Consider the following 20,823-nt stretch of genomic DNA (forward strand, 5'->3'; position numbering starts at 1 on the left):
AAAAATTGCCATGTTAACTGAATTCAGCTAACAACTTTTTCTTTTGGATATAATCTAAGTAGTTTATACAAAACTGTGTTTATTAAACTCTAAATCAAGGTAGTACATCTAAGTTGCATGCAAAATTTAATTCTGCAGTCACTGTGTAATCAGACTATTAAATCAAAAGCCTATTTTAATTCTGGCCACCTGTCAGAAGCAAGGTGTTCTCTGAGACACAGCATATCTTCCAGCTGCTATGGACTGGGTATCTAATTTAAATAATTCAAAACTTAGATCAGTAATGGCAGAAACAAACTCACTTGCGTGTTTATATTATTATGCTTATTTTGCACAATCTTAAATTCTGACTCACAGCAGCCCAACAAAGATTAATTTTCTACACATAAAAATGTGTGTGTGTGTCTACTAAGCACTGCTGTGAGTTCTGTGAGCTTTTAAGTTAATTTGAAAGCTTGTTTCCATGGGGAAAATAACTATGTCTGGAAATAACAGAGAAAAAATACATCTCTCTCCTTGAGTTTTGATCAGTGCCAATCCATCCATTTAAAGAAATCCTTTAGTGCATTGAGCGGTTGCCTATCTGCCCAACAGGTCCTTTTGTATTGGGTTTCAAAGAATGGTGTTGTGCCAGCCCTTCCTCCTTGTTAATTATTCTTCCTAGAACATTCCACATAGCAGAAAAATTAACGATTTCTTATATTAATGGAGATGTGGTACAATGCCAATGCCTGTGCATCTTTGAAAGGACAGGAGACAAGCTTCAATCTGTCTTTTTAAGGCCTAATTGTAGGCTTTTCTCATGACAAGGCAGACATTTCACTCTCATAGGACAGTCCTTGGGTAGGAGTTTTCACTGCGAGAGCAGCCTCAGTGGAGGAGGCTGCCAGCAGGGCCCAGAGCTGTGCCCGTGCTGCCTGGCGGGAGGAACCGCTTGCCGCTCTGCGAGGCACCACGAGTGGGTGAAGCACACTCGGAACGAAAGACTTCTTTGGGACAAAATCAGTTTGGGGGTCTCATTGTCTCATCTCTCTCATTGAAGTTTCAGGAGAAGGTAAGGCACATGTGCAGTTGTCCACATGTGCAGCTGAATTTTTAGTATTACAAGTGTCAGATGCACAGAGCTAACACAGGGGGAGGGTTTAAGTTTATTGGGACTTTATTATCAGAAACTAAATTTTGGTTCCTTGGTCTGGAAAAGTCTGTAACAGAGTTTTAAAAATTCAATAGGTGGCTATATTTCAGTACAAGTAAATAAAATACTCAGAAGTAATTTAGTAGAGTTGAGTAAATTCCTGGTACCTTTTACATTTTAATGACAAACAAGCTATGTCCACAGTATATCTTAAATAAGAAGGCATCTTAAATGCAACATTCCCCATGTGGTAAATTGGTAGAATTATTTGGCCGCTTTTCACTATTGGCCTTGATTTAAAGGTCAGGATTTTCAGGCCCTGAAGCACTTATTTTTTCTTTTACTTGAAAATATGATGAACAGCATTGAGGGGTGAGAACATAAGATCAATCATAAAATTGTAAATTTAGTCTCTACTAAGCCCTAAGTGAATATCTTCATTGGTAGTAAATCTCCTTCACGTACAGCTGGAGTATTTTAGATTGTATAATCAAGGATGCATGCCTTTTCATTTCACTTACCTGCATAAAAGCAGAAGCTGAAAGTAAAACAAATGCAAACTGCAACTTTATAGGTATGTTTTGAAGCTTCTAAATCTCAGAGATTTTTTTTCTTTATTAAATACTGAATTTAAAATCAGAGAAATGAAACACTAGGTTAGAATTTATGTCACTTCTTAGAAAAATATTTCCTTACTGAATGAGAAATTACTTGCAGTATTGGAATGCAGTCTCCAAGTTGAAATTATAGCTCATTAACTACTCTATCAGTTCTACTCCTGCAAGCAAGAGTTCAATTTAATGCCATAAAAATTTACTTCTTGCCTAATGTTTGCAAGGAAATATCAAACATTCTCTGTGCTTAAAATGAGCATCCTCATATGAGAATCATTAAAGTTTGCCTTTGGACTGATCTTCCTCTGGATCCACGGTGGCATAGTTTTAGGGTTCAAACCTGAAGAAGATTATTTAAATCCCTTTTTGCTTATAGGCAAAATACAGGAATTTTTCTCTTTGAGCAAAAGGGATCATAATGTATGATATCGTTCTTCAGTATCCCCCATGGTCTGTACCACATCACCGGGAATCATTGACCCAAATCGTATCTGAATTAATTTGTAAAATTATTTTCACATTGCATATTTTTATAACATTACTTTTCTCTTGTAAAAAAGTACTTTGCAAATCAAAACTGGGACACAAGAAAGTCAATTTGTTGACCTTGGGAGGGTCAATATATTCATCTCTCTTTTGGTGAAGAAACAGCCATTCAATAAACTGTGGTCAGGGAAAAATGATGTAGAACAACTACCAGTGAAGGTCTGCAGTGAAAAGCTGATTCCTCGTAAAAGCACACAGAAACCATCCGTGTTTGAATACAGTGAAGGAATAATTACATAAAATTTATTTTATTACAAATAATAATATAATAATAATAATTTATTTCTTACAAATAATTTATTTTCTGTCTTTTCACAAACAATGATATGCAAAATGTGTGAATTTGAAAATGTGTAAGCCAGCCCTGCAAAGCTGCACACTTATTTGTAATCCAGTGGAAAAAAATATGAGTAGAGCACCCTTCTTATGTAAGGTGTGATTGTCTAGAGTGCAAATTATAATTAAAACATTAAATCCCCTAAGGTTCCTAAAAGGAAGGGCAGGGAATACTTTTCATATCCCACTGATATTTTATGGATATATTTACCTTATCTTGGGAAAAAAATACTTCAAAAATGAAGAGCAAGAAACCGATTATGCGCAATTCATTAAGTGAAGTGTATTATTTAAAGACATTTCAAAGCATTTTGAGAACAATACATTTTTAAAAATCTATGATGGAGTTGCATTTTGAAAGTGGGCTAGTGCATAATCTTTTTAACTCTCTAGTACATTGTACAATTCCAGTACTAAAAATCTTTGAGGAAAAAGAAAGTTAAACAAGTTAGTTGGTGGGCTACATGCCAGATCTTTCTCCAATGATCACTAAAAAATCATATGCCAGGAGTTTGAAAGATTAAGTGAAATGTCTCTTATCTCCTCATCAGTCTTCTGCATCAACCAAAGCAATGAAGAAGGTTTTGCTTTACTGTTTAATCATCCAGTATGTCTTGGACAGAAACAGAGTATAGCCTTTTTTACTTTGTCAGTTCAGGTTTTTGAAGTGGCCTCTCCTGATTGATCCTAAACAATAAATCATAGTAAGATAGAAAAGTTTTGATTGGAAGGCTTCTTTAGAGGTCATCAAATCTGACTCCCCTGCCCTGGGCAAGCTCATTTTCAAGTAGATCAGGTTGTACAGAGTCCTCTCTGACCTGACCCCGAACATTGACAGGGATGGGGCACCTACCAGCTCTCTGGGACACCTCTTTCACTGTTCTATCATTGTTGTGAACAATCTTGTTGTAAGCGTCTTTTTATTTATACCTAATCTAAATCAACACTCTTTTAGTTTTAAAAACATTGTTCTTGTTCTATTACAACAGGCTCTGCTCCTATGTCTGTCCCCATCTTCCTTACAGGCACCCTACAAGTGCTCGAAGGCTTTAATAATGTTTCCTCAGAGCCTTCATTTCTCCAGGCTGAACTTCCTCAACTCTTTCAGCCTTTCCTTTCAGGAGAGGTGCTCCAGTCATTTGATCAACAGCAAAGCCTCCTCTGGACCTGCTCAAGCAGGTCCATGTCCTTCCTGTGCTGGGGATCCCAGAGCTGGATGCAGCACTGCACTGGATTCTCATCAGAGCAGAGCAGGGGGACAGAATCCTCTTCCTTGCCCTGCTTCCCCACAGGGCTTTGGATGCAGCTCAGGACATTATTGTTTTACTGGGCTGTGAGTGCACACTGTGGGCTCTTGTCCAGCCCTTCCCACAGCAGGGCCCCCCTTCTCCAGAGGGCTGTTTGTGATCTGTTCATCCCTCAGCCTGTGCTGCTCTTGGGTGCTGCCCCAACACAGGTGCAGGCCTTTGCACTTGGCCTTGGGGAGTTGTCAGATATCTCAGCCTTTTCTTTGTACATCACTGTCAGTTTGTAAGCCTTGCTTACCAGATGGGGTAAATGCTTTCTTCAGCCTTCCTTTTCTCACTGACATACCTGTAGAAACCCATCCTGTTATTCTTATTCCTTGCCAAGTTCAGCTTCCTCTTTGTCTTGGCTTTCCTCACCCCATCCTGCATAATTGGCCTGTGTCCCTAAACTCTGCCCAGGTTACCTGTACCTTTTTCACTGATGGTGCATTTACTGGTTTTCTTTTTAGTTTAACCAGCAGATCTCCACTCCTCTGTGGTGATCTCTTGCCTTCCTTGCCCTACTTCTTTCACGTGGGGATGGTTCATTCTTGTGCTGTATAGAAAGTGTCCTTAGAAATATGCCAGCTCTGTTCTGGTCCTTGAGGACAATTTCCCAGGGCAGCTCTGCTGCCCAGAGAGCCACTTCCCAGCAGGTCCTATTGACTAACTCCTTGAACCCATTCAAGAGTTTTTTCTTAAAATTCAAGATCCTGACTTTTCTGGAAAGCCATACAGTTCAGTTCTGATAATCTGATGTGTCAAAACTATGGTTGGCATCTTCTGAAAACAAACAAACAAGCAAATAAAACATACCCACACACTCTTAGATGAGAATTATGAGTAAATTTTGGTTCTGAAAATAAATGTAAATGTATATCGCTTTACTTTAGATGACAGATTTTTGACATTAGCTACCTAAATTCCATCAGCAACCTAGAATCTCTGGGAAAGAAGAAAAAACTGAATAGATCTGGACTGGTAGGATAATGGGCGTGTCTTATACATTTATGGAATGAAAGAATAGTTTCAAATTACATGAGGAAGAAAAAGAACAGGTTATACATTTTTTTTGTAGTACATTTTGTTTAGGCAGGAGCAGGACTCTTTCCATGTCAAGTAAGTGGAATTCAGAGAATCATGCCATCAAAATTCCCCAAAGAGGATTTTACTGGCATGTTGCAAAATATTTTTAGAACTGAAGCCTACTCGAAAGTTGATAAAAACTGACACTATTCAGTCTATGCTGACTTTGATGGAAGTCATAAGTGTAGTGTTTCAGTCTGGTAAAGTGGGCCTATCTCTTTTTCTGAATCTAAAACTAGGATTCCTTGCTTTTAAAAAGCATGGATTCAAGGTGTGTGTGTAAGAAATGGAGTGGTGTTTGCAAAGGAGATAAGTCATCCCCCCACCTGCAAGTCACAGTTGTTTTGCTCACAGTACTCTGTGAAATTGCTTGTTTAACACAAATTGGATTTCGTGTCTGCCTCATAGATTTAGTCTTTAATAGCATGGAACAATTTGTGTTTGTCCTGGCTGGACTACACAATTGGGAACTTTGATTTCTTCTAACATAATTTGATATCTTCTAGCATTTATAGACTCCCAAGGAATAAAAGTGATACATTCTTGATATAACTGATTTCAGTGCAAACAAAGCTATGATTACTTTCCTGGAAAGATTGCTGTTTTGTTTATGTTTCTGATTATAATCACTTCAAGTTTTTGACCTCAAAAAGACATTGAATAGGCTTGATGTAGATTTGCAGACCAAGAAGATGTTAAAGAAAAACATTTAGTGAGGGTAGAAAACTGCATAAATCAAATTATGACTACAGGAAGTTTCTTAGCAGCAGTACTTCAACAGATGTTTTACCCTGTAGTTAAGGAAACACGTATTGATTTTTTGGGTTTTTAAAATGCTGCATCTTCCACATGAAGTTTGCTTTTCATGCTGCTTAAACTGATGCTATTATAGAGTTTCTGAGAGCTTTAATTCAAGAAAGAAAAGTGATGGTTGCTGAGGACACAATTCTGCTTTCACTCAATGCAACTTTCTTTTGCTTTCTGTGTGAGTTGGCCTGAAAGAGAGACAATTTCTGAAATGAAATTTCAGATTTGGATTCTACACATTTTTTAAGGAAAACTAGATTATTATAAGAAAGTGGGATGGTTTACATTCCAGAAACTTTGGAAATGTTTTCTGAAATTTTTAATTTGAGATTCTTCCAAGTCCGTGTATTTTTTCATATAATTTTCCTGCTCTTTCCTACATTTTACTTTCATATGTCGTTTCCAAGGAAATCAATTATTTATATGAAAATATAAATAACTCTTTCGGTTCTCCAGGTGATGTTTTTAGGAAACTTGTTCATTGTGAATAACGTCTTTTTTCTTTCTTCATTTGAAGGGTGGAAAATTGTATAGTTCTGGTCTACTTATAAATACAGTGATAGCACCATTTTGTTTAAATTTGATTAAAGCAAATTTCCAACACCTTCTTTTCAAGAGCCTAAAATCAAAATTTATGTATATATATTTATATCATTTATGACCTACTAGCCTGCAACTCGAAGTATATTAGTGCTTGTCCGGGTATCAGTCTTTCCAAGCTGATTCTCTTTAGCACAGAGTCCTACATTTCTTCTTGTATTCTTGACATCATGTTTCATGTCCCCATGTGCTTGCAACATCCTTGCTCCTGTACAGGAGGTCAGGTTATCTCTCTTACAATTCCCTCACAGCAAATCCTCTGCTGCCACCTCCAGTGCTGTCCACCAAGAGGGCTGGAAGTTGTAACTCATCATGTGTGGCCTTTTTGTGAGGGAGGCAGGTCGTGCTCCAGGGAAGGAGTGTGCTTACATGCTGCCTAATGCATGAGCAGTAGATGCAGGGGTGCTACCTCTCCAGCATCCCAGGAAATAGGACATCCAGGGGCCAGACTGCTCCCGGATGAAAACAGGAAGTGCAGAGGAAGACTTACTTCTCAGAGGGAGTCTGTGATAAAGTAGAAGACAACAGAAGAAGCCAGGCATGGAAAGAACAGTGATCTGTCCACACATCATGGTCTAAAATCCCATGTAAACTCATTTTAATCCAAACACACTGACATATGCCTTCCAGGCTTCTTTTTGAAGCCAAAGTTCAATTCAACAGGAATATTTACTGCCAAAATCAAATTAATGTGGTAGAGAACATATGCATTTCATATATCAGATCTTCTGTATACTTCCATGCACTTCTTTCCAATTCCCATTTGTTGTCTTTTCTAACAACATGTCTGCTGCAGGTATAAAGACTAGATAATGAAATCAGATTTGAAAATCAGTGGTGTAATGAATATCCTGCAGTCTCATTTGTGCCTCTTCACTGCAGTAGTACAGGCACCTTTAGCCAACAGTATGCAAAATGAAGAATTTGGTCATTGTTCTCCCAAAGCAGCTGCCCTAAGCTAACAATGGCTTTTAGCTACGTGATATTTCTCTGCAGTTGCTGCAGGACTAAATATGTTTTTATCTTCTGGCTTAAAGTATGGGACATGAAGATTCTCTGATTTTCACTCCACTGGATGACTTATCCCATAAAATATTTCAATATAGCTAATTTAAAACACTGAGATATCATTTTTAAGTGAGAAAACTGCTGTAGTATAGAAGTATCAAAGGATATATGTTCTAAATTAAATCCCACTATTTTGAAATTTTGACACTGAGAACTGAAATGTTTCACCCAGAAAACTCCTGAGAAATAGGATTTTTAAATGAAGAGGCAGGCAGTACTTATATTTCATATACTATTACTATTTATTTCTACTGTTAGGCCACTTTTTGCAAGCACTGGCCTTAGCATTGAGGAGGAATATAAAATGGGTTCTCTTGAGCTTCAGAAAGATCAACATGGCCAAACAAAAGGTTTTCTTTGAGTGGAGTGAGAAACAGAGAAATTTGTTTGTTTGCTTATGAGGTCTTGTGTAGCATCAGTAGTGAGTGAGTTGACGTTCAAACTAAAATCAAAACCACTGACAACAAAAATGTTTCCAGTTTCATAAAATTAATTACAAGTTGAATTTTTCTAACTCACTGATAGAAGGGAGTCTTCAGTTCACTTAAAAGTGTTGGTCTCCCTCAAATTCAGACTGTCAGTGTGGTTCTTGTTTTTGTTAGGAAATCCCACTGAGATGATAGTTTGAATGACCTTCTGTCATGCAATATGTGGGAACTGGTATGAAAACTTTGTAGATGAGGGACCTCAGCACAATCAACATTTTCTCTTAGAACAGTGTTTTCCAATTTATCTCTTATGGTTTCAGCAATTCCTGATCTTGAAATCTGCCCAAAACAACCTCCAGTGATCTGTTGACTCTTATTTGTTTGACCTTTGTCCCTGAAAACAGTTGAAATGAAGTTATAGTGTTCACTCATGACTGTTTTTTTACTTAATCTTTTCTTTTTAAATTTCAGACTGATCAACGAGTCTTTGAGGGACCAGTTGCTAGTTACCATCCAGAAGACTTTCACATACACCCGAACCCAGGCACAGCACCTCTTCATTATCCTCATGGAGTGCATGAAGAAGAAGGAGCTGGTATGTTGAGTTCAATGCATTGTTTTGATCAAGTCTTTTATGTGCCTGTTGGAAGGTATCATAAATCTGATCTCTGTTTTCCAGACTCTAAAGTGATATCATGCTGACTTTTGTTTACTCAATATTTTTGCATTTAAAGTGACTAATGCAACAGATCTGTTCCCTTTTGTAAATTCCTCTATGTTTCATCTGACAACATAGAATGTAGCTAGTAGGATATGGATATTACTATTTTTCAGTCATCCTCAGGCACATCATGACTACAGTTCTACTTCATGTGACTACAGAAAGCAGAAAAGGCATAATTACGCATCTGTCCCTGGGATTGTATTTTAAAGACGCTGTAGAGTTGCAGAGGTATCAGGAGGGCTCTTACCTTACTGTGGAGATACATGACTTGAAAGGAAAGCAGCTTTTCTCTGAGGCTCATGTACTGCAGTAGCAAGGCTACCCTTGAACACATCCTTGTATTCTCTTGAAGAGTACAAGATCTTTCAACAGTTTCTTGGAGATCAACAGGGCTGCTTTTTCAGAAATATTTTTGAAGAAAAAGCACATTGAAAAAATTTGTGATTCAAATTTTTATCTGTCACAAACTGACTGGAGATTTCATCTGTTACAAACTGACTGGACAGACATGCTTAAATTTTATAACTTAATCTGTCTTCTAAGGTTTGGGATTGGTTCACATCACAGCTTCTGGGAACTCCAGGTTGATGATAATGCTGTAAAGTGAATTTTCTGTAACATTTCTGATCCACTGATCAGAAAGAGTGATTTTTTTTTAGGGCAACAGCATTAATTATTTTGTGGCCATTTCAGTAGTAGTAGTAACAGTAGTAGTAGTAGTAGTAGTAGTAGTAGTAGTAGTAGTAGTAGTAGCAGCAATAGTAGCAATAATAATATATAATTTTAGTAAAAATAGCACCTACTTGTAAACCACTGTTCTACATATAGACATAAAAAGCATACCTATAGATAGAAGATAAAATAAAAGAATGAGGAAGAGAGGGAGGAAGGGAGAGATGAATACAAAGGCAGGAACAAAAGTGGAATAACAGATAGAAAGCAGAGCAGATGTTGAATTATCTAGACTAGAAAAATGCAATTCTTGATTACTCCAGACATCTAAGTCCAGAAAAGGTTGTCAAGCTTTGAACAAACCCTGCTACTGAAAAATAACTGAAGACTTCTGTTCACAGTACTCACATTAAGATTTTTAGTCCAAGCAAGGCTGTGCATTTGTTACAGGTTTTTTTGCAGATATGCAACATCTGGATTCTCACTGACATTCTGTCATGCAACATCTGTATATGCAACACTGACATTCTCCACCTACTAATCTTGTGAAGAGCTATTAGTCAGGAGATGGTGTGCCCAAAATTAAGTATTCTGAAATTGAATTTGTAACACTAGCCTAACTATATGTAAATATAATACAGTAGAACAGTTGTTTCTGTCTAGTACCTAAGTTGTACTCAGGTAATTCTAACATCGGTATGCTAGGAAGATTTTATGTCTCAGGTGTGGTTGCTAGGCTAGTGGTGTCCTGTAAGACTCACAGCCTCCTGTATGTGTGTAAAAGAAAGGTGGTGCTCATGGTGCTGAAGGCAGCTTAACCAGAGGAAATGGATGACCTTGGGGTTGTGAACTACTTCCAGGGGTGAGTGGTGACTTCAAAGATGTCCTTTGTTCCTGCAAAGCTAGATGCTTCACATTGCCACATCTGTCCCAGCTTTTGTCCTTCCTCAAGCTTGACCCTCTGATTTGGTTGTTGCCTTAAGGAAAAACACTGCTTGATGAGCTGACGTTCATTAGTCTGATCAACTCCTCAAAAAATAGAAGGAAGATACAACATATTGTCTCAGAGAGCTCAGCAGCAGATAGATTGATCTAGCTATTTTCTCTATGCTAGTGGTCAGTGTGCCTGCCTATCTGATTCTGTAGCTGCTGGATTGATAGAGAACAAAGTAGATAGTGCAGGAGAGGCTTGTCCTATTTCTGTGTGCCACTAAATAATTGAGTGCAAACAGGGTGCAGCCAGGAAGATGCTCGTGAAGTACACCAATACAGATGAATCACAGATGAAAAAAACGAACATAAAATGCAAGTAACAAATGCAAGGAACAAAAAGCTTTCTTGGAAATAATTGTTCCTTCTCTACCTGCTTAAAATGTGTGAAAAGTCTGGCATCAGTTACATAAATCTGATGCAAGTGTTGTAGCCAGGGAAAAAACATAATCATAGCAAAAACTACCTCTTTTCTCAGATCATGAGATTTTTCAAGCTCTGACATATTGGATCTCATTCTTAAATAATGATCTCTGAATTGTACACCCAGAAAGCATTATTATTATTAGTATTATTATTATTATTATTATTATTATTTATAATTATAATTATAATTATAATTATAATAAGTGTATGTTCCATTTACTTGACTAAGTTTAAATTTTTTGTTGAATTAAAGCTGAAGTACACACGATGCATGATAAATTGAGGCCCTAGAAGGGGAGTGATCTAGGTGTGTTAGATTTGCAAGATAGAACAATTTTAACTTCTCAATTCAATGAATAATTTTTATGAAATTACGTACTTATCTGAGTTGACATTACAAGCATCACAGAAATGGATTTGGACCAAGGTGCTTAATGTGGGCTAAGGTACAAAAATCTATTTAAAATGAAGTAGACTACCCATGTCTGTGTACATATAGCTGTAGATTACAAGGGTAGGATACTATTTTATAGCTTATTTATGGAGATTCTCTACTGTCATATTTACATGTAATTCTTTTAAAAAGATTCTGCCAAGACCTATTTTATCCTAAAATAAGAGCATGAGGGGTCACCAAAGCTAAGTAGTCAGAAAGCAGGTTAGCAGACTTCACTTCAAGCCATCCCTGAAAAACACATTGTGTTGGGTAATAGCTCAGAAGTCTGTTTTCAGCTTTCAAAGGAGTATTTACTTCTGTCTCAATAAAAAAAAAATTAGTATTTTCCCTTAAAGATAGTAAATCTGGTGTCTGAGTTTTCTGGCAAATACAGGCTGCTCTACTCTTTTGGGAGCACTTCATTTTGCAGCTAGGACTGGCATGTTGCTGGAGTGCTTTTTTCACAAATCATTATGTGAATTTCTCAAAGTCAATTTTCCAGCGACCTGCATGGGTCTGTCTGTGGAGCTTCATTGGGCAGCCACTGGGAAAGGCCACTTTGTCAAGCCAGAAAGGTCTGTGTCCTTGAAAACAACCAGACCTGTGGCAGTGAGAGATGTTTATCATAAGACTAATTATTCCAAAATAGTGCTTTGAGAGTAAATACACCTAATCTTTTATTCATTTAATAGAAAATGGAAATTGTTGTGAATTAGGATAGGTCCAATCTAAACACCTTAATAATAAAAAATGGCACATTAACTCCAGCAGTAATGTGCCACCTGCTGGTTACATTTGTTTTCTTATTACTACCATGGCCATTTTCCACTTAATTTGTTTCCTTGAATAGTTGACGTTTCAGTGACTACATTAAGCAAACTGATAGCATCATTGCCTGCTACTGCATTACAAGAAGGAATTGCAGAATAAGGAGAGTGTGGTCGGTGGGCATAGGTTTGTGTGCATGCATTCATTCATGGAACGCATTTCCACCAAGAGGCAAGAGATACAATTTGATTAATTTCCCACTAAAAGAAAAAAAATCCCATTTCTAGCTCACAGCAGCAAGTAATAGATATTTTCCTCTTGCCTCTAGTGTTCCCTGTTGTTCCTGTACCACAGTGTATGGTTGCTGTGGCAATCATGATGGCTGCTCTGGGACAGTGCAAACCTCACTTCAGCTTTGTGCTGTTGATGGGTATGGCAGTAGGTAGTTCAAGATGACTTAATCTGCAACTTGCAATTCTGTTGCTGTCAGATTGAAACAGAGGAGGTCTCATGCTACAGTAACTGAGCACATTGCGCTGAGATCAAGACTACCTGCATCATGAAGGTGCTTGCTATTTATTGTGCTTTTATGTCAAACAGAGGTGGATCCCCATTTTCCCAAAGTACACAGCACATGAGAAAGCTGCCTTGCATGGCCAGTATTCAAATGCCAATATTGCCACACTTTTGTAGGGCTTTGACTCTTCTTAATTACTTACACAAAGTACTGGGGAGCTGTTGAGTCGTTGTTATGTCCTGGTCCACTTGAAAAAAGTTGTTTGATTTACTCTGAGCAGTGCATGGGGAAAAAAACTTCTTGGGAAGATCAATATCAAACTTTTACTTGCAAACTCTAGAACTTTTGAGGTAGAATAAGATACTTGGCTAATTTTAAAATGTAGCAGTTTTGGTTAGAAATTCAACAGTATAAAAGCATAAAAATTAACACTTAAGAAAATGTACAAAGGAAAAGAAAGAAAAAGAGAGGATAAGATTAGAAAGGTGTATACTCACCGCCTGTGGGTCCAAAGATGAGATCTGACTGTTGCAATTTCTGTATCTGTTGGTTGAAGTGATGCTGGCAGTCTTGATCCACTGGGGCTGGGGGAAGCCCATGCAGCACAAAGTCCAGTGGGTTGATACTACACTCAGGCTCAGTGGGAATGCCCTACTCCTCTGCTGGAGTAGGGAGTTTTACACAGATAATGTAATACTGTGGATCATGGGACAAAACAACATTACAGCTGCCTCTTAATTCAGTGTAGTTGAGTCAATTATCAGAAAGGATGAGTACCTTCAGGCTACATGGGAAGCTGAGCCACCTGTGTAAGGACATTGGCATGATAAAAAGCACTATCCCACCTCAAAGGATTTGCCTCCTTTCAGCCTCTTCCCTTAGCTTGTTCACCACACAGCTGTAGTGTCCAGAGATGGGTGTGCACCCCCTTTGCAGTTACTTGGAGCATCAGCAGCAAAGCATCCTCAGCTTTTGCAAATGGTTGTTTGAGTCATCAACATTCCAGCATCTCACAGTGATTTAGCAGTTTCTTTTCTGTATGGACTACCAATAAGGCTTTACTGATCCTTGATGGCTTCAGATCTGCATGACTGAAAAGGCTACTGTAGCAAACCTGTCCGTGTTTCTGGAAGAGTTTATACAGGGAAGAGTTTGACTTGATCATATACTAGCTGCTAAAAGCGTTGTGCTTTTCAGTGAGATGTGCAGGCTCAGCGAATTCACAGGCTAATTAAATGCTGGCTGCAACTGTTTATTAGCATACACTTTGGTCTGAATTAAATATTAGCTAAATCAGATGGACTTTTAAGAATTTACTGGCATATTGTCACTTGGTTTCTTTGGCCCTTCCCAAAGGTTAGAAGTTCATTTAGGTCTGTTTTTTTCAAGAAATTTTTCTTCAGAAAAAATAAAATCATTTCAGCTAGTTTTTTTTTTTTTATTACTGGTGTCATTCTTTTCTCTTAGAGAAAAACCTGAAGAGGGTTTGGTGTCTTCTCAAAACAGTAAAAGTCAACTGTAGCTCTTGCAGCATAGTTGCCGTGAACAGCATATCATTTGGCAACAGGCATTTGGAGCAGGAAAGCATCATGTAACTGCTGGCCTGCTGGTTGCTAAAAATGCTTTCATTTCTCCCATGGAAACACTCTGTGAGATTTACAGCATAAAGTGGAATGCAGTTTGTCCTCTGTGTCCAAACTGATGTGCCAATCCATTTCAGGAATGACTGTGACACTCTAGTAATTCTGGAGAAGGTTAAACCTCCCTATCCAGCCCATACAAATCAATAGGATTAATCTAGTACTTAGGTTCTACCTCTGTAAGTGTTAAGATAATGAGTAGTGGTTTTTAATTCTGCAAACCCCACCTGACTTCTTTTTTGGTAAAAAACCCAGACCATATTTTTTGCTTTCAGCTGCCAAAAAGCCAGATGAAGTTAGCTGAAGCCAGTCATTGACTCCACAGAGAGCAAAATTTTAATGCTAGGAGTAGGGTTTTTTTTTCATTTCAGTAATTCAGAGAACAACTTTCACAAGAAAAAGAGCTATATTTAAAAGGAAAAAAAAACCCACCAAAAAAAAACACAAAAAAAAAAAAAAAACCAAACAACAAAAAACACCAAAGGCAGCTGTTGTACTACACTGAACCCTGGAAAAGTGTTTGATCATGCCATCTGCTTCCCAGCTACTGTCAGATGAGGCAGGGCATCTGCTAATAGAAACTACAAAAATGTCAGACCTGCCACAGAAGCAGAAGTGTACAATTTATTGGGTCCATCCTAAACTTCTGCTGCGCCATCCTCACATCTGGAACATATCTGCAAAGACCAGTATTCCTTTTGTGGCTTATATTCAGTAAGCAAACATTTTCTGTTTTATTTGGTGTATACAGTGAAGTCATCTGATAGATACTAAAGAAACTTACTACCAATCTCTTTACTTCCTGTATTCCTACATATTTTGTGGTTAAAATTGCAGCTACAGAAATAAAATTTAGAATGTTTCTTTTCCCTCTAAAAATGTAAGCTTCTGAAAACATCCATGACCCCATTTACACTATTAACAGGGATACTGGGAAATACACACTGAATTGTTATACAGCTCTGTAAATTTTCTGGATAGGGAAATTGAAGGCAAAGCAGTACTTGGTGGCACAGCAAAATTCCATGTTAGATAATATAAACCAGTTTTTGCAATCAGGGAATTGAAAGGGTTCCATGCAGTTTATGTATTCCATGATAACGTTCAGAAACCTTTATTTCTGCCAGGATCTGTTGTGTCAGGGAAATCATAATTTCTTTTATCTTTCTTAGAAAATAAAATTATCCTTTCTGTGGCTTCACATGGGGCACAGAAACTCATTCATTAGTGCTATAATATCTCAGCCAGAGATGAGGAGCTCACTGTATGAGATGCAGATAAAGCAGGAACTGCAAATTTACTGTCCTACAGGAATATCTCACACTATGTAAACTGCCTTTTCCAGGTGTTGCCTATTTAGTCTCACCAGCAAACCAGCTAAGAAACTAATGGCTTGTGGCTATTTTTGTTGCTTGGTCTCTGTGTGTTGTCATGACACTGTCACCCTCAATACAGAATAGCCATATGTCTGCATCATCCATAGCAAAGCGGTCTGGGCATCCGTGTCTCATCAGACTGTTTGAAAACTGTTGCAAAGGAAAAGTAGAAATTGAAGTTTAACATGGAGCGACAGTCCCCAGCATCAATATTGTTACCACCCTATCAACTCACAAAACTTCCTTCTAAGGTCAGCATTTTCAGTTCAGAAGACATATAAGTGCATGTAAGACTCGCAGGCAATATTTTTATGGCCATGACTTGCATTACACAATTTTTCAGGATATACATCAATGGGAATATCCAAACTGAATTCTTGTTTTCTTAGAGTAACAGAATATCCATCTCAGTGATGAACTTTCTCCATAACTTGTGACTTTAATGTTTCAGAAGAATATCTATTATGTTAGTGCCTTGCCAATACCTCCAAGAACTCTCTCTATAGTAGAAGAGCTCCAGGAAGTGAGCTACATTACACTTACACATTTCTGGTCTGAAACTGGGTAATGGCAGACCTTGGATTATATGAATGTGTGAATGAAGATGTCTATCTCAGCAGTTAAAACAATTAGTCTCTTTTGGATGATCTTAACAAGTTCCTGCTAAGTCTACATGAAATCACATCTCTGCTTAAGTTCACAGTCTGTGATGTGCACAGCCCAGAGTTCTATAGGACAGTGTCTGGCATGTATCAGTCTGCTTACACGCTTTGTGATCTACAATTTATATTTACTCATCAATCTACAACTTTAACCACAGGGACTGCTAATTCAGGCAGCTAAATGTCCTAATGTACCAGTGTGAAACCTGTTGTGTACAGGAAAAGAAACAGGTTTACTACCAAAACATTTTTGGTCATTTATTCCACTGGAAAATATGCATATTCTATTCCAAAATCTTGATAGTACTATAAGACTTAAACAGTATGCGTGCATCTTTTTTTCTTTTTTTAATGGGACAGAGCTGTGAGATTTACATAACCTGTTCTCTCAGTCATTAAGGCTGTCTCAGCTGCCCAGTCTGGAAGGAAAGGTACCAGGTACAGGGAAAGCCAAACATTTACAGTAACTTACATCAACTGATGGCTCAATTGCAGAATTGCTGTCTTTCTTATAAGCACTGATTGTTTTGCTTGTTCCCTGCTTTTTACTAGACATTGAGTCTATGAAAAATCAAATTAAAACACGAACTGTTGCAGTGCTTGCACAATGAAGGAGAGGTAAAAATATTTGAAATTTTTCAATGAACATTCAAACTTCTCCCCTCATATTTCCTCATTTGGAATTCTCTTTCATATTCCTCAAAATAACAAACTACTAAAGTTATGCTTTCCCTAAACACAATTCCCTCTAATCTTTCTGTTCTTTAATTTTCTCTTACTTGGCCATCCCTCTTCTTCTGCAGTATGACCCACTGACTCACCTGCTCACTTTGATCTTTGTTATGCCTCCTCTTCAAACAGTTTTTCCCCTGTGTTAAAAAGTATTATTCCTTCCAAGAAAAAGGGAAATGCTTTCCCATCTTACCATTTTGACAATTTGCATAACTGACCTCCTTTCATGTTTTGTTTTATCAAACTCTCATTTTTATTTTCAGGGTAATTTTCTGCTGAAATATTTAAGTAGGCCTGGCCTAGCTAAATTATGAATGTCAACATGTACTCTGGAAGCAATTGCCTGTTTAGCCAAACCAAACTGTATTCTAAAAGAGAAGACTTTCAGGTTGCACTCACAATTGCATCTGTGTTATTTTTAGAAAAGGGAGAGTTTTTATTCTTACTTATATAACTGAGGTGCATAAAAAAAAGTTTATATGTCAGAGGTGATATTTATATTTCAGAGTGAAATTTAATTTACTGAAATTTATATTTCAGTGAAATTTAAAGACACTAAAAGATCTTCTGGCGGTAACTAAAAAAGATCACTTCAAATGTATTTTAAATCACCATATAGTTTCTCCTGATGTCATAATGAAATGATGATGGGAAAAAAATTGCATCTCTAAAAGCATGAATAATTTGCAGCATTCTTAGAGTGCTAAGTTTTTAAAGCGAGCACACTTGGTGCTTTCTTTGCTCTCTTCACTCCTATCCTGATTTTTTTCCTTCATCTTCAGCTATCCATTGTCTAGTCAGTGCGTACAGTGAATTTAAGGTTTAAAAAATATTTTTCTCCTTCATCTCTTGTCTCTTTCATGACACAGGGTAAAACATCTTTCTGTACAATTGTGCACATCAGTCTCCCTCTCCAAACAAATACATGCTAAAAATCTGACCATATTTCAGCTCTCCATACTCTGAAGTGGTCAAGGTTTACCATACTGTAAAAAAATTAATTTTCACGTTACAGAATAAATACAAGTCCAGACTTGTGCCACATAGCTATTCCAATTTAATCCTGGCACCTTACAATTACCTCAAACAGAATAAGCTCTTCCATTTCTGTGGAATTTTCAGAATAAATCCTAGGGGGAAAAATTTCTGTGTTAGGAGGGAAAGACTTATTTTTTGGCTAGTAAAGGCATGAAAAGAGGAACTGAATATGCTGGTACTTTGAAAAAATATTTATGATCTGTCATTCCTTTTACCAGACACTGCTTTAGACTATTTCAGAACAGTTTTTAGATTCGTTACCATCCTATGGCCCGGGAAATTTACAGTTGATGATTATTGTCTGTTGCTCTTGCTTCTCATTCTAGGGATAAAATCAACTTTGCCCATGTGCAGTACAGACTTGTAGATACTGTCCAATGCATAGCAGCTCATATTGATGAAAGTTAATCATTTATATATCCACCTGAATATGGCAAGCTGTGACACAGTTATGATGGCTTAGGGAGCATTCTTTAAAGCAAAACAAAATTTGTGTTTTACTACTTGCTAATCTGGATGCTGGTTTTTCAGACACAGTCTGGAAAGTCTGTTTGATATTTGCTGCTATCAAGTAAAATGCCATTACCTGACTTTGCCTTTAGGAGCTCAATGCAATATCAGCATGAAGACAGAAAAAATAAAAGAATGAATGAAACACATAAGACTAAACTGACCCTGCTGAGCCAGAAACTATGTAAAAGAAAAGAAAAGGAAAGAAAAAGTAATCTGTCAAACAAGGATGGAACAGATTATAAACAGAGCAAAGCAGTTTTAAAATAAGTGCTTTTGGTAGAGTCCAAGGTCAGATAATACTTTCCTTCTACTTCCGCCCAGCACCTCTCCAGCCTCCTCCCACCTTGCTTTCTATCCACCTGCTCTTCTTGACTCCATCTTCTTGGTTTTTACTTGCTTTCTACCTGCCCTGCCTGAAAATTAGGTTTCTGCCCTGCTGGACTGTAATTATTGCTGGCAACTATCACAGTGTGCTGTAATCCTGCTTGCAAAGGCTCAGTTTTAGCTCAGTGATTTCCTGCCACATTTTCCTAGGCAGAATGAGGATGCAGTTAGTTTATTTTTCTGTAAGTTAATCCTGTTCACATTAAGATACTTCAGTAAAATCTGCAATGAGGTAGAACCTTCCCAGCTTTTTATTGCTGGGTTTGTTTGCTTGTTTGTGGTTTGTTGTTTTGTGGTCTGTTGATTTGTGGGGCGAGACTTGGGGGGGGGGGGGGGTGTGACAGGGGAGCATGTGTCTCTTCCTTCTTTTAAGGGCAAATCTTTTGCATTTTTTACTCAGGAAGGTTTTGTGGAGGGAAATGGGAAGTAGTTTGTTTTAGCAAAAGGTTGACTGTCAGGTTCCAAGCACCTCCACCTGGATGGAGTCCAGCTGCCCCACCTTTGAATGTATCTGCTACTGTATTTTGCAAGGAGACCACTATGGGCACATCAAAAGAATTCAAGACATTTAGCAAGAATCCAGTTGCCTATCAACTGCTTTGCAGCTTTTTGGGAAACCCCTACTGATGATTCATTTGCCTGTTTTCAGGCAAATCACTGAAGATCTATCTCTTCAGTGCAGTGCAATAAAATTTTGTTTTTGTAAGGAATGGTAACCCCGGCTTCTGCTGTATTTGCAAAGAAAAAAAGAAAAATACTTTTTCTAAAAAATGTTTTCTGTTGAAATCACAGTTGCTCACTGAGATGACTCAGAAAATTACCTGAAAAGGCTGTTTCAAGCCTATAAATAGTGTGAACACTGCAGAAAGAAAGGAGGAAATAGGAAAAAGACCATCCCCAAATTACCCGATGGGGTGGCAGAGGAGCAGAAAAAAAAAAAAAGTTATTTTAAAATAATTGAGTTTAACACCAACAATTGAAAATATCAGCTACACAGAGGTAATAATCTGGACCCAAATCCCTATGGGAAAAAAGAGTACTTGATTTTAGGGTTTCTTTTCTTCTTTGGATGTAAATTGGTTTTTGGCTCAAAAGAAATAGTGGGGTATGGAGGGGTAGAGTAAATGGTAAATGGAAACAGCAGGGTAGAGTAATTGGTAGTTCTACTCTCTAACACTCTCTTTCATTATGTTCCTATGAAAAATAGGAAATGTTTTCATAGATACAATATGAAACAGAGCAGCACAAACAAAATTTCTTTTTAGACTAATCTTCCCTTTTTCACAGCAATACAGAAGAATGTCTAGTGGTAGTTTGACTAAATCTACAACTCTTACCCACTGATTTCCTTTTGGTACGTGAGCAAGTCCTTAGCATATATTACTTTTAAATACAGGTTCCTTGGGATTTATTACTTTGTAGTGAAATGTCCTGGATTCCATATGCACACCTTCCTAGGTTGTTCTTCCTTCTGTATTTTTTTCTTCTAAAGTTGTGCAGAGGGTAAAACTCAACAGGCTTAAAGGGTCTGCAGTAGGTAGGTGCTCTTAGGCACTGTCTCTTCTCTGAAAGAACAAAGGCTTTTCTTTTTCTTAGCAATGAGCTATTAAATGCCTTTCTAAGGCTTTAATTTTCTGGTTTTTTGGCATCTACCAAGGTGGAAGACACTCATCAAGAAAGAGGTAGCTGGGAATAGAGCTTACTGACTGAGATATTTTCCTTTAGCACAGCATGTTTTGTAGTGCAGAAGCATCTGTATCCTATTTTAACAGGGTCCAGCCAATGTCCCCCGTGTGTTCCTTATCAGTTCTCTGCAGAGATTCACCCACCAATGTACTTGTAAGTTGCATTGGCAGGTTGTGACATGCATTAATGACTCTTGGAGTTGACCACATTGGAAACCTAAAATCGTTACCTGTTAACTCAGGGGAAAGAAAACACCAGAACAAGAGGTCTCCAGCAATAGGTTTTTTTGGACCTAAAGATATTGGACATTTCTAAATGCAAATTCTGCATAAGTACTTTAGGACGTGTCTGCA

The 20,823-nt window shown here is 37.7% G+C and overlaps 1 protein-coding gene across 3 annotated transcripts in view; it reads left to right on the forward strand.

Moving 5' to 3' along the window:
* The window catches only part of TRPM3 (transient receptor potential cation channel subfamily M member 3), a 385,669-nt gene that overhangs the window by 289,136 nt on the left and 75,710 nt on the right, over positions 1-20,823 (forward strand). For all 3 annotated transcript variants that reach the window (XM_066568608.1, XM_066568609.1, XM_066568607.1), the window contains exon 8: positions 8,378-8,501. In XM_066568608.1, coding sequence (XP_066424705.1) covers positions 8,378-8,501 — 124 coding nt within the window. The remainder of the gene's footprint in view (positions 1-8,377; positions 8,502-20,823) is intronic.

The sequence above is a fragment of the Molothrus aeneus genome, chromosome Z, assembly GCF_037042795.1.
Source record: "Molothrus aeneus isolate 106 chromosome Z, BPBGC_Maene_1.0, whole genome shotgun sequence".
Classification (NCBI taxonomy): domain Eukaryota; kingdom Metazoa; phylum Chordata; class Aves; order Passeriformes; family Icteridae; genus Molothrus; species Molothrus aeneus.